Below are 13,041 nucleotides of genomic sequence, written 5' to 3' on the forward strand. Positions count from 1 at the left end.
TCAGCTGCGTAGAATTTAACGTAGAACGTGTGATCAATGTAAAAAGAGAATTGTCGAATGTAAATATGTTCTATACAATGTACATTTTTGGTCAGTATAATTTCTTATGATTCGTAAATGCATTTGTAATGTGACTGTAAATGGATTTCCGCCAAATTACGAGAATAGATTCATATTTAAAGATTTGTTCAACTTTTTTTTTCTTTCTTCCAATTTACAACCTGACTAGTTAAATTGAGGAGTAGCTAATACTATATAATTATTAACTAGATTAGTGGTTCCCAACCGATATGTCGCGATACCTAGTGTATTGCACAGTCCCATGGAGTGTGTCGCGAAATTTTAGCATTTAAAAATCGTAAGTTGTTATAACAATAATAATAATAATTTTATTTTCAGTGCTGTGAACAACTCATTGGCAAAAATACAACACTATGTTAAAATCATTATCACAAACACTTAAAACAGACCAGAAAATTTGTAGTATAGAATGAATATTAGCAGGTTAAGGCTCTTGTCAGATGGTTAATATATTCAAATTACAAGGTTAGAAAAAAATAAAAAAACAATTACATAAAATACTATTTACAGAACTATGGAAATTAAAGCTTCATTTAACTGTCGTTTAAAGAATGAGTCAACCTTGCTTAAAATTTCATATCCGGTATGCAAAAGATCCTGGTTACTTATATTTCAACAAAATAGTTTGAATAAAATGTTATAACTAAAGATATTCTGAAGATACATAATAATTAACAATAAAATCAAGTCCCTTATCATAAAGTTAAAACAGTTTAATTTTGTAAAATTATATATATATATATATATATATATATATATATATATATATATATATATATATATAATTGCTCTGTTGTTTCTCCAAACATATGTTAATGTATACTGTCATAAGACATTACCACTCTTCTCAATATTTCACGTTTTGAATCTAGTGTTGCCAATGTCGATTGACTTCTTTCATATAACTCGACACTCTTATTCCTATATTTTCCAAACAGTAATGCTACTTTACTTATTATTTGAATAAAGTATTTATCAATAAATTTTCTTGTTTCTGATAGAGATTGAAATCCCCAAAAAGTTTACCAATATTCGTATTCGTGTGAATAGTAAGTAGTTCTTTTCCATTTTATGACATAGTAGTCGTATAAAATCCTGTTGTACTGCTTCGATTTTATTAACAAGTATATTAGACAAACTTCCAAACGATTGACCCAAATTCAAGTTTGGATCTAACAAATCAAATAATAATAATAATAATATAATTAAAATCAATTTTGAAAAAGACATACCAGTCATCGCCTCCAGCGGCACTAACAATCCTCAGTACTACATTGAGACACTACTTTATAAAAACTTACAGGGTTACACTATTATAATTGATATTATTAATGATAAAAAAAAATGAAAGAAGTGTGCCGCAATGTCGTGGGCGCTCAGCAAGATGCGTGGTTTGAGAACCACTGATGTAGTATAAGCTAAAAAGAAATAAAAGGCATGAATTGAAATTTGAGCTACGTAACTTTTCAATCACCCTGTATACAAGTTAGATTATGTTGATTTCGGTAGCTTGTCATGTTAAAAACTGATAATAGAAAAGGAGTTGGCGTGCCAGTGTCTCGAAAGCAGCAGCAATTTTTTTATGTTAACGCGTTTACGGGCAGTAAACAAATAACGAAAAAAAAAATTATTGTTCTTTTCCTTGACGATATCCGTCGTTCTTCTGAATAAGAGGGAAGACAACAGCACCACCTAGTGAATACAATATCTATTGAAGTCTTTTTTTCTTTGCTTTTCGGGAAGGCAATACAAATAATCAGCCCTACATGTCAGTTCTACGAACGAAAAAAAAAAAAAAAGAGACATTTCTTCCTATATCCGAAACAACTGCCAGGTTTATTGTTAAAATTTCCACTACTAAGAGTTCAGTTCAATCGGAGGAAGAAGCAGTTTCGAGGGCCCTTAAATGAAAATATTTCAACTCGCTAGCAGACGAAGCAAAGCCTACTCCTTACGTGAATAAGAACGTAATTGTATTTTGGGCATTTTATTGTAACTAGTTCAATTTCCTGTGTTTAAAGAAGGAAAACAAACCAATCCCGAAGTTGAGTGAACTTGATACATGTTCTCATAATGTTGTTTCGATATTATGTCGGGTTCCTTCTTGGACATTGCTTTCCAAAGTAGAATAGATCGAGGGGAGTCAGAAGGGGCAAAAACAGAGAAATTAAACTGGAATAGAATTTTTGATTATCAGTTAGTGTGCTCGTCTTAGTAGTATGATGTTTTTGATTATCAGTTAGTATGTGCAAGTTACAACGTCAAATTCCAGCGCTTGTGCAGAAGCATTTGCCTTTTCTAAGTAGAAATTTAATTGATATTGTTTCATTGAGAGAAAATGACTTAAGTTTACAAGGCTGTGCATAAGAGGATCCTGCGAGACACTTAAGCAATATTCTAGGATTACAAGTACATTGCATAGAAGCGGCATTTTAAACTGATTTATAGTTTCTTCTTTTATTATTTTTTTTAAAGGCCAACCTCCTCGATCTTTTTTTTTTTTTTTTTTTAATACCACTTTGACTTACCTATTTAATCCATTTTGTCTGTTTAATATATTATTAACTTATAGTACGTAGATACATTAATAATGCAAATAGAATACAAATGTTGTTCTATTCTTAACATGTTATTCTAGACAAGCTGCCGAAAACGGTAATCAAAAAGCCCTGACCTCCAAGTAAAATCTTTAAAAGGCCATTTATTCTTATCCATAAGCGTTTAGGATGCTTTATGTCAAGCCAAAATCAAAATATTGTACCTAAGGTTGTGACAAATACGACCCATGAGTGGTCATGTTTTTTTTGGAAAAAGACTGTAGTCAGGATACGCCATTGCTTGAAAATACTGATTATATTGTTTCATGGAGAGCGCGGTGGCTGAGTGGTAGATTATTCACCTACGGTGCATGGGGTCCTTGGTTCGATCCCAGCTCACACCAAGTGAACTTGGTGGTGGATAAACACCGTATGCGTGGGTTTTCTCGGGGTTCTCCCGTTTCCTTCCACTTTCTTCATTCCCATTTCATTCATTTCTCAATATCTCCGTCTCCTTTAGCCCACATTGCATACTCGTGGGATGTATAACTCAAGAATTTCAATTTCATTTCAAGAAAGAGCGAGAAAAAGAATCACGGTTCAAGCAATGGATGACATAAGGTCAACCAAGTAACTGTGCCTGATGGCAAGTTAAAGAGTGAAAAGCATTCATGCGACTCAGGATGAAGCGATTACTAAACTGTTGTAATTCCGTGATCTTTTCCGCTCAGAAAATTGCTCATATTTTTTTTTGGCAACCCAAAGTAAACCTTATGATTAATATTCAAGGATTATAATTGGAAAATAATTCAGGTAGTTCAATGATTATTCGTGTGTTTATTCACTTTAATTACATTTTCGATGATCAAACTAAAAACAAATGAATTAAGCTTATTTTTTTACATGTATGCAAATGTTCACATCAATGCAATATTCGAGAATGTTTACAAAGTTGAAAGTTTCAATTATGAGATATTGTACATAGAATTATTTAATTACATATCATGTACTCCAAATTGTACACATTTTTTTTAATTACTCGTCATGTACTCCACTGTAGTTTCAACGAGCATGAACTGTAAAGAAAGAAAAATAAATAGATAAATATTTATGAACAGTGAATGACTCCTACTAAATAAAGTTTTCTCATTCTGTCTTAACCAAAAGCAAACAATATAACAATTTAAAACCAATGGGGAAGAAGGAATCTAATAGAAATGTTATTTTCTCTGTGACCAAACTAACACTATAAGGGCACTTTGCAGAAGTCTTATTTTAAAATGCATTAATTATTGTACTTGTACTTTTCGTATCTTTACTCATAACGAAAATAGCCTGTGACCCCGGACTTCTGTTGCGCCCGGGCTCCTGCGAAGTGAACTTTGTGGTGGACAAACACCATGTGCGTGGGTTTCCTCGGGGTTCTCCCGTTTCCTCCCACTTTCTTTATTCCACCATTTCATTCATTTCTCGTCTTCACCGTCTCCTTTAGCCTAGCCAGCATAAAAAAGGAACGTAAAACCCAAAAATTTCATTTCATTTCATTTTTTCTGTTGCGCCCGGTATATACTGCAGGAGTAGAAGTATTGGTTATTGTATATTTAGAAATAGCTCTGCTTTCTAGGGTCACCCATAATTATATATATGAAGTTTCAAAGACTGCGGTAAAGAAACTAGCAACATAACTTGAACATAATCACGTTTCTCTCATACCTTTGATTCGAGCGTTCATCTCTGGTGCATGCGGTCCTTGATTCGATCCCAGCTCGCGCCAAGTGAGCTTTGCGGTGGACAAACACCATGTGAGTGGGTTTTCTTGGGGTTCTCCCGTTTACTTCCACTTTCTTCATTCAACACTTCATTCATTTCTCATCATCACCGTCTCCTTTAGCCTAGTGGGCATAATCGTGGGACGTAAAACTTAAAAGATTTCATTTCATTTTTCATACCTTTGATTACAAGAATTTTAATCTCTGTTCCCCATAACATAGTCCACCAATTCGCCATCCACATCAATACTAGTGCTGTCGAATTATTGTGACATTTTCGGTTTTTAAGAAAACCGGTTTTCTGAAAACCGAAACCGCAAAAGCGGTTTTCAAAACCGACATTTCGGTTTTATGAAATTTCACTTCTTTCAAAAACCGGTTTTCGATTTTTTTCAAAAACCGATTTCGACAGCACTAATCAATACATGCTTGGAGACGAATAGCTCTGTTATAATTGGTATGCATACTCCGGGGCTTACCCGCTCCGTTTGCATGCAGAACACTACCAATAGCGTCAAATTTATAGTTTATTTTTGCGATTAACACAGAGGGGCCATTTTCTCCAAGCTCGACTATCATTCTCCGTCTCACTTCCCCGTAATTGTTTCAGGGTGTCTAGAGTTTCATTTTCAAAGTTACAGTATATTCAGTATAAACTATCAGAAAAATCCCAGTTCCTAATATAATGATGTTTTTAAAGTTCTTTAGGAATAATCACACTCTTGATGATTTCAGGCTTGTAATTGTTTTACCATCAAAAGAATATTTTATTTTTAATAAATTCAGTTAACTTTGATTTTTTGAAATACAAATGATTTTTTAACATTTTTAAAGGGTCTCACAACTCCCCTCACAGCCCTCCATTCCACTCATAGCTTTAAATGTCTCTAATTGCAAAATGTATACAACTCTTGCTTTGGAAAAGTCTACAATCTCAATGAATACAAAGATGTTGTTTCTAAGACTATTAAACCAGACACGGATTGTTGACAAAAAAAAAAAAAAAAAAAAAAAAAAAAAAAGTATTGTTGAAAAAGTTTGTTGAAGACTATTAAGAAAGTATTGTTGGCAAATTACCAGTTTTACATAAATGATGAAAATTGTTTTATAAAGGATGAGGGTCCATAAGGGGGGCTGTTTGGCGAGTTGTATATTTATAAAGTAGGATCGTTAGTATAAAAAAAAATATGTATCAATTAAAGTCAAAAGTTTATAATAACCTAGCTGAATACACTGAAACATTCTTAGTGCAACAAATCACAAAAACGTAAAACATTGCTGTGGCTTGTACAATAATCAAATAAACTATGTGAAAACCTACGCAGTAATTAGTTCGACCCGTCGTCACAGCTTTCTGTACTTTCGAACCAATGAGAAACTTTAACATTCATGATATAGGAGGCGTGGGGAAGTAAAGAATGACCTGCTGCTTGTAAATGTTTTTGATAACCCAAATACCACAATACAGTGGCTATATGTGCACAACAACGAACCATCCGTGCACAAACCTTGCATTCGCAATACCAACAACCACGAGTTGGAGGTGAAACACTATTGTGGTACTGAATCCATGCGTTGTATATTTTGGAAGACGTGTTATGTGATTGTAGTTGGACACGAACAATATCATTGTGCTCTTTGTGAAAAAATAGTCATAAAGACCCAATTCACTCAAATACTTTTTTGTATTAGACGTGGCTTGCTCAATTTGATACACCCCAAGAGTTATCTCACGCAACTCCTGAATGGTCAATCTTGGAAAGTCCATTGAATTGTCAACAGACATCTTGTGCCAAGTACTCTTGCGATTTTATTATTATTATTATTATTTTTAAGTTTTCGGATTCTATTGGTATTGGTAAATGATTAGGTTGGTTTACCAAGTTAGTATTCGTTCGGCGATAATCTCTTCCGTATCACTTAAAATACGAGAAGGTCGAAAAGCATTCCTCATAGCGCAAATAATTCGAACAAACCCTCCAATCATGGGTGCTCGGCATTACCTGTTCTAGAGCTTTCTATCCTTTGATTAAACCGTTGACAGCTTGGATCATCCACCTAATACATATAACCAGTCGTGACTCATTCGATTCATTTGCGGTATGCTGTTTCTTGCTTTGTAAGAAATGTGGCATTTCTGGAATAAATCTCCCTTGACTCTTCAATATTTTGCACCACACACACATCTCTACAGCTTCGCGCAACGTTACTACAGTGCGTTTTGTTCTTCTATAATCATTGCATGGACTTACTTTCTCTCATATGCACACTCCGTGTGATCAGACGCGGTTTCGTTTGGTCTTCACAGGCAACTTTCTGTTACATGACGTGAGTGCAGCAACTACCTACTGATACGTTTCTTTTCTTCTTTTTTTACTATGAACGCAATCGTGATACACTTCGTTACTTATATATCTTATATGACATGCTTAGTATATTAATAAGAAAGTGTATCAACGTTGCGCTCATAGTTTAAGAAGCACGAGACTAACGGAAAATCAACATTTTTTCGCAAAAACCTCCAACTACTCGAGTCTCAGACTCTAAAATAAACCTAAATATGGATAGCGTGAAACAAATATTTATAGCATCGTTATGTAGCTATGTTCTATATTTAACACGGGTAGTTAGAATTGTTATATTAGTCGTTCCAGTTTTTAGAGATTTTCAGAGAAAAAAAAACAAAAACCTATGGACCCTCATCCTTTCTAGCTTCACATCTGTTCATTTTAATTGAGAGTGATATGATACACACAAAATATACTTGAATAGTGTTACCTAATGTCGCTTCTTCTTAATTACAATGTACTTTCTGCTACGTGGATCACTTCGTTAACATTTATCCAATAAGCACAGTCAAATAAAGAGTATCATCACGTAACACATACCGTGCAAGTAAACAGTTCTTCAGTAGATTCTGTACCAGGCTTATTCTAAGTAAAAACTTGGTCTAAATAATAGGTAATAAGTAAGGTAGACATATAAGTGTGTATCCAAAAGTTCCAGGACAGTGCTTATAACATGCAAACCGCTTGCAGTTCACGAGTTTCCCGCTAGAATGTGTTGCGGTGGTGTCTTGTGAGCCAGTGTGCCGAGTAGCGTGGTTTGAATTGGAAGCGTTTGAATGTTGCACGTGTTTTCGTGTGTGTTGCATTAGTCATTTGCGATTTTTCTTATCTCGGCGGTATGGCGGAAGTTGAAGAACAAAGCGTGTTCATCAAATTTTGTGTGGCATTGGGTAAAACGGGAAGTGAAACTTATGAAATGTTGAAACACGCTTTTGGTGATTCATGCATGAGCCGTAGCTGAACATTTGAGTGGTTTGGGCGTTTCAAGAAAGGCAGAACATCGACTGCTGCTGATGATCGATTGGGTAGACCGTGCACGGCAACATCCTCCTCAAAAGTGAAAGAAGTGAGGGCGGCTGTGAACAAGGATCGTCGACGTACCATACACGATATCTGTGCAGAGGTTGGAATTGGATATGGAACTTGTCAGCAAATTCTCACTGAACAGTAGAACATGCATCGCATTGCAGCGAAGTTCGTGCCGAGAGTGTTGACCCAGGATCAAAAAGACTGTCGAGTACAGATGTGTGAGGAACTGAAGGAAGCTGTGAAAAACGATCCCACGCTCTTTGTCAAAGTCATTACAGGCGATGAGTGCATCGTTTATGCTTACGACCCAGAAACTAAACTGCAGTCCCCCCAAAAAAAGCACTCATGGAAAGAAGGAAATTGAAGACGATGCTAATTTGTTTCTTTGACCAAGAGGGGTTCGTACACCGGGAATTTGTCCCATATTGAAGCACGGTCAATGCAGACTTCTACTGTGATGTCCTGAGAAGGTTGCGTGAAGATGTGCGTCGTAAAAGGACACAGAAATGGCATAACTGTAACCTCATTCTCCACCACGACAATGCACCTGCACACCGTTCCTTTAAAGTGGTGTAGTTTTTGGCTAAGAACAACATGACAGTAGTTCTTTATCCCCCATACTTATTTGACCTGGCCCCCTGTGACTTTTCTTTTCCCAAAGCTGGAGCTTCGTATGAAAGGAAGAAGATTCGACGCCATTCCAGAAATTCAAGAAGAATCGCAGAAGTACTTGACACATTTCCAAAAAAGGACTTCCAGAAATGTTTCCAAGCATGACAGAAACGTTGGGACCGCTGTATTAATGCAAAAGGGAAGTACTTTGAAGATGATAGAGGAATTTAACTTCAAACATAAGAAACTTTCATTTTATAGATTCAGTCCTGGAACTTTTGGATACATCCTTGTATATTTATATGAAATCAACCACTTTTATATGCAACACAGAAAAAAAAACTTTAATACATTAGCTTGTATACAGTACTTTATAAAATATGTAACACAAAACTTTATGTACTATGCTATATAGTTTACAGTGTACATTTTACAACAAATTTGTGAATTACTAATTCACAATGATTATATCTTACACTCAACGCATTGAGACAGTATCTTTTTCAGTTTTTTCACCTCCTTCTCCAGTTCTTCTGTTTCTTCCTTAGCACTCTGCATAATACATCGTTTCTTTAATTCTAATTGTTGTATTTCTTCTGCTGCTACACTCATTTTATACTTTTCTAAAGCTTCATTTCTCAATGTTGGTGCATTTTTGGATCATCATTTTCGTAACACAATAGCTAACACTCCACCAGCTGCAGATACTGCATCATACATCACATGCTGTGCAATAAAGCTACTTTTGTGAAGATTCTCTACTAAGCATTCTTTGTTTATGGGAAACTCTCTTTGAATAGCAGCGTTGTCGTGAAACAAAACCAATACTTTCTGTGTGAAATGGATCAGTTCTTTGGAAACATTATGTTGAAAATAGGCGGTGCTTAGAAAATGGTGCAAGAAAATAGGCGGTGCTTAGAAAATGGTCAAGAAAATAGACGGTGCTTAGAAAATGGTCCAAGAAAATAGGCGGTGCTTAGAAAATGGTCCAAGAAAACAGACGGTGCTTAGAAAATGGTCCAAGAAAATAGGCGGTGCTTAGAAAATGGTGCAAGAAAATAGGCGGTACTTAGAAAATGGTCCAAGATAATAGGCGGTGCTTAGAAAATGGTCCAATCGGTCAGTTTTGGGATCAAAGTTATTGAGATACTTTACTATTTCTTCCTTTGATGAGAAATCAAAGTAGTCTCGTTTTGCAATGTCAGCTTCCATACTAGATAATTGATTTGTCTCAACAAGAACTTCTAATGCAGCAGTTACTCTGTAGGTCTTAATAGACGAATTGGTCATTATTGCAGGATTGAAGGAGCTGACACCTCTAACAAATTTGAAAGTAAGAGGGATTTTGATAAAAAAAAAATCTTCATGTGTATATTAACAAGGACTTTTCTGCATTCTTCAAAGAATGAAGAGCTTTCCCATATTTTATTACCTTACCTTTTAAAGCTGCTGAGGCTGCAGATCCAATGTCTTCAGGTTTTCTGTCTTCTTCAAATCAATTGAGAGAAGTTTCTTACTAGTATTTGCCCACTCCAAAACTTGATTCTTTACAATTCTTCGCAACAAGTGTCGAAGCTAAGTACTCAGAACAGTGAACATAAAAGGCAAAAAAAAAAAAAAAAAAAAAAAAAAATTACTCTGATATTTGTGGAGAGATACTGTTCTAGTTCAAGAGAAACAGAACGCATGAATGCCAAGTGCGCTGGGAGCAGGTCATTTCTTACAAAACTTTCTATAATTACAAAGTTTTCTGATGCAGGTAGTTTCTTCTCATAAGCATCAACATATTTCTTAACATTTGGCAGCATTTCTACAGCTCTTTCAATAACTTTTGAGTTTTCAACCCATCTGACAGAGCAAAACTTCAGAGGAAAGAGTTGTGACCCTGTTATGCGTTTGTAATCTGCACGTCTACTTGGGTAGTCCTTGAAAAAGTAATACAGAGAAAGCAAAAAGGTGTGAATATTCCATTCGGAGTTGTTTTTTATCACCATGAATAGTATGCAAGGAGCACGTACCAAAGTCCAACAGCTTCGGATCTGAAGGTGAATTATCTAAAATACTTCTTTAGGTCGTTCGAAAACTTCAGATTGACATTGATACCCGTCCATTGATACTTGCAGCATCTTTTTCGCATCCAAACCAGTATCTTTCAAGTTTTGCAAAAATGTCATCAGAAGGTCCTAAGCAGTAGCGAGACCTAAAAATGCGGACGTAAAATGTCTTGTTTGAACTAAGTTTCCGTCCCAAAATCTAATAGCTATATCCATTTGACCCTTTTGAGCGACAGAATTTAAATTTTCATCAAAAGAAATACAGAAGAAAGGACACTTTTTAACCACGTTTGTCAATTTTTTTTTATTTATTATTTTTTTTATTTTTTTATTTTTTTTTATTTATTTATTTATTTATTTATTTTTTTTTTTGAAATATGGACCCACTCCATATGTAACTAGGTATCCAAGTTTGTCCTTGTGCATCTTGAACTTCGCAATTTCATTGTCGGGAAACATCACTCTAAAAAGATCACTACAAATGCAAAACTTCTAGCAGAAGAATGGGTCATAATTTGATTAATAGCCCACAATATTTCTGCAGTACTAACTTCATCCTTGATGATAAAATTGTTAAGAGTACTTCTAGGTATAACACAAGTATTGAATGTTGTCACTCTGTTATCAGTAACACAAGTATGTTCGTCATTAACAACTGAAGTTCGCACTTCATAAAGGTCAGCTTTCACTGGAACAGAGTTTGTAGTTGTTTCCTTGGCAGCTGAAGACACTCCTATGTTGCTAATATCAAAACTGATCATACACAAAGAATAATACCCCTTATACTTATCATTTTCCAACCTCTCAAGCCAATTCCAATCTGCATTTATTGCTCTGTGCAACCATTCATTTCTGAAAATAAGTCTTTCCTCTTATTGTACTCATTGTCTCTAAAAACGTAAGTGCAACACTAATGTAAGAAAAAACTAACTAACTCTATGGCCTATGGAACCCCGATTCTGCATTGACTTCTATCCTTAGCTAAGTGGTTCCAGTTTTTACTTTGTATTCCTATTTCTGTTAGATCCATCTTATTATTGTCGTACCATCTGCGCCTAGGTCTTCCTAATGGTCGTTTTCCGATTAGTCTTTCAGTCAAGACTTGGAAAGCATTTCTACTTTCTTCCATTCTAACTACATGACCTGCTCACCTGAGCCTCCTCGACTTGATGACCCTAACAATGTTTGGTAAACCGTATAAATTATGTAATTCTTCGTTATGAAGTTTCCGCCATTCCCCATTCCCGTTCCTCTTTGGTCCGAATATTCGTCTCAGGATCCTGTTCTCAAATACTTTCAGTCTATGTTCTTCCCTTAGAGTAAGCGACCATGTTTCGCAACCATACAGAACAACAGGCGTGATTTTTATATATATATATATATATATATTTTAAGCTTCAAATGCGTTTATAGAATTCGCGACGACAAGAGATTTTGAACTGAATAATAACACAAATTCCCTGCTTTTAGTCGACATTTAATTTATTCGTGAATAAGGTTTTCGTCTGTTAATATTGATCCTAGATATTAGAAAGTATCCACTTGATCAAAAGTATTATTTAATATTTTAACGCATCCATAATTTGTCGTTTTACGGTCCCGACGCACTTCCATGTATTTAGTTTTCTTAGCATTTACCTCTAAACCTATGTCCCTGCAAGCGTTTAATAAGACACTAATGTAAGTAAATAAATAACAATGGATGCAGGATACTACGGGCTGCAAACTAGCTATAGGCTAAAATTACTGACTAAAAATATAAAAATGCTGACTAAATACCTCATTTCAAATATGAATAGGCTAGGCTACAATAATTAATATCAATAACAAATCAAATAATTAATTGCTTTTAAAATTGGTCACCTCCCAACTGAGCAGCTGTAAAAGTTGAAACTCGATTTTTAAATGATAAAGAAACGCGATGAATAGGTAATGCTGTGCAATCATCGAAGCCCAGAGAAAATCACAGATGCTCAGGCCAATTCTCTTGCCTCCGTTTTAATATACAATATAAAAACAAAGAAGTACGTACACGAAAATTTATATTGCATTGTGTACGACAAAAAATAAATAAATAAATAATAATAATAAAATAAAATAAATAAAAAATAAACTTTCAAGAAATACTTTGTAGACTTCATAAAATATATCTTCAAAAATCAATAATTAATGTGACCTGCAACAAAAAAAAATTTAAAATAAAATTAAAGAAGAGTGATGCTGTTAAGTTTATGTAGCTGCTCATGAAATCTTTACACGAGCAATGTACCCTATCCATAGCAAGCATTATAATTGGCCCTCAGTTTCCCATTATTGGGCATACTTTTACTGACTTTACTGACTAGTTTGCAGCCATGTATAGTGTACTCGAAGCATTACAAATTTATAATGCATCCATTATTATTATACGTAAGGTATTGGAAAAAAAAAACAAAAAAAAAAAAAAAAAAAAAAAAAAAAAAAAAAAAAAAAACGAAAACTGAAATCAGTATTAGTAGAAAACGGGAAGTTAGTGACTATCAGCAACCCCAACAGAGATTACGTCACGTCTTAACGCCGGATCACTGGAGAAAATCACAATTTATTATTTCTGTAACTGTGCTGTATAACA

At 34.8% G+C, this 13,041-nt stretch overlaps 1 protein-coding gene across 1 annotated transcript in view; it reads right to left on the bottom strand.

The window, feature by feature from the left end:
* Nucleotides 1-3,435: 3,435 nt before the first annotated feature.
* The window catches only part of cv-d (vitellogenin-like lipoprotein), an 89,107-nt gene continuing 79,501 nt past the window's right edge, over nucleotides 3,436-13,041 (bottom strand). The window contains exon 23 of the mRNA XM_081731983.1: nucleotides 3,436-3,694. Within this exon, the coding sequence (XP_081588109.1) occupies nucleotides 3,681-3,694 (14 nt within the window). The 3' untranslated portion in view covers nucleotides 3,436-3,680. The remainder of the gene's footprint in view (nucleotides 3,695-13,041) is intronic.

The sequence above is a fragment of the Thermobia domestica genome, chromosome 1 (assembly GCF_964235325.1).
Source record: "Thermobia domestica chromosome 1, izTheDome1.hap1.1, whole genome shotgun sequence".
NCBI lineage: Eukaryota > Metazoa > Arthropoda > Insecta > Zygentoma > Lepismatidae > Thermobia > Thermobia domestica.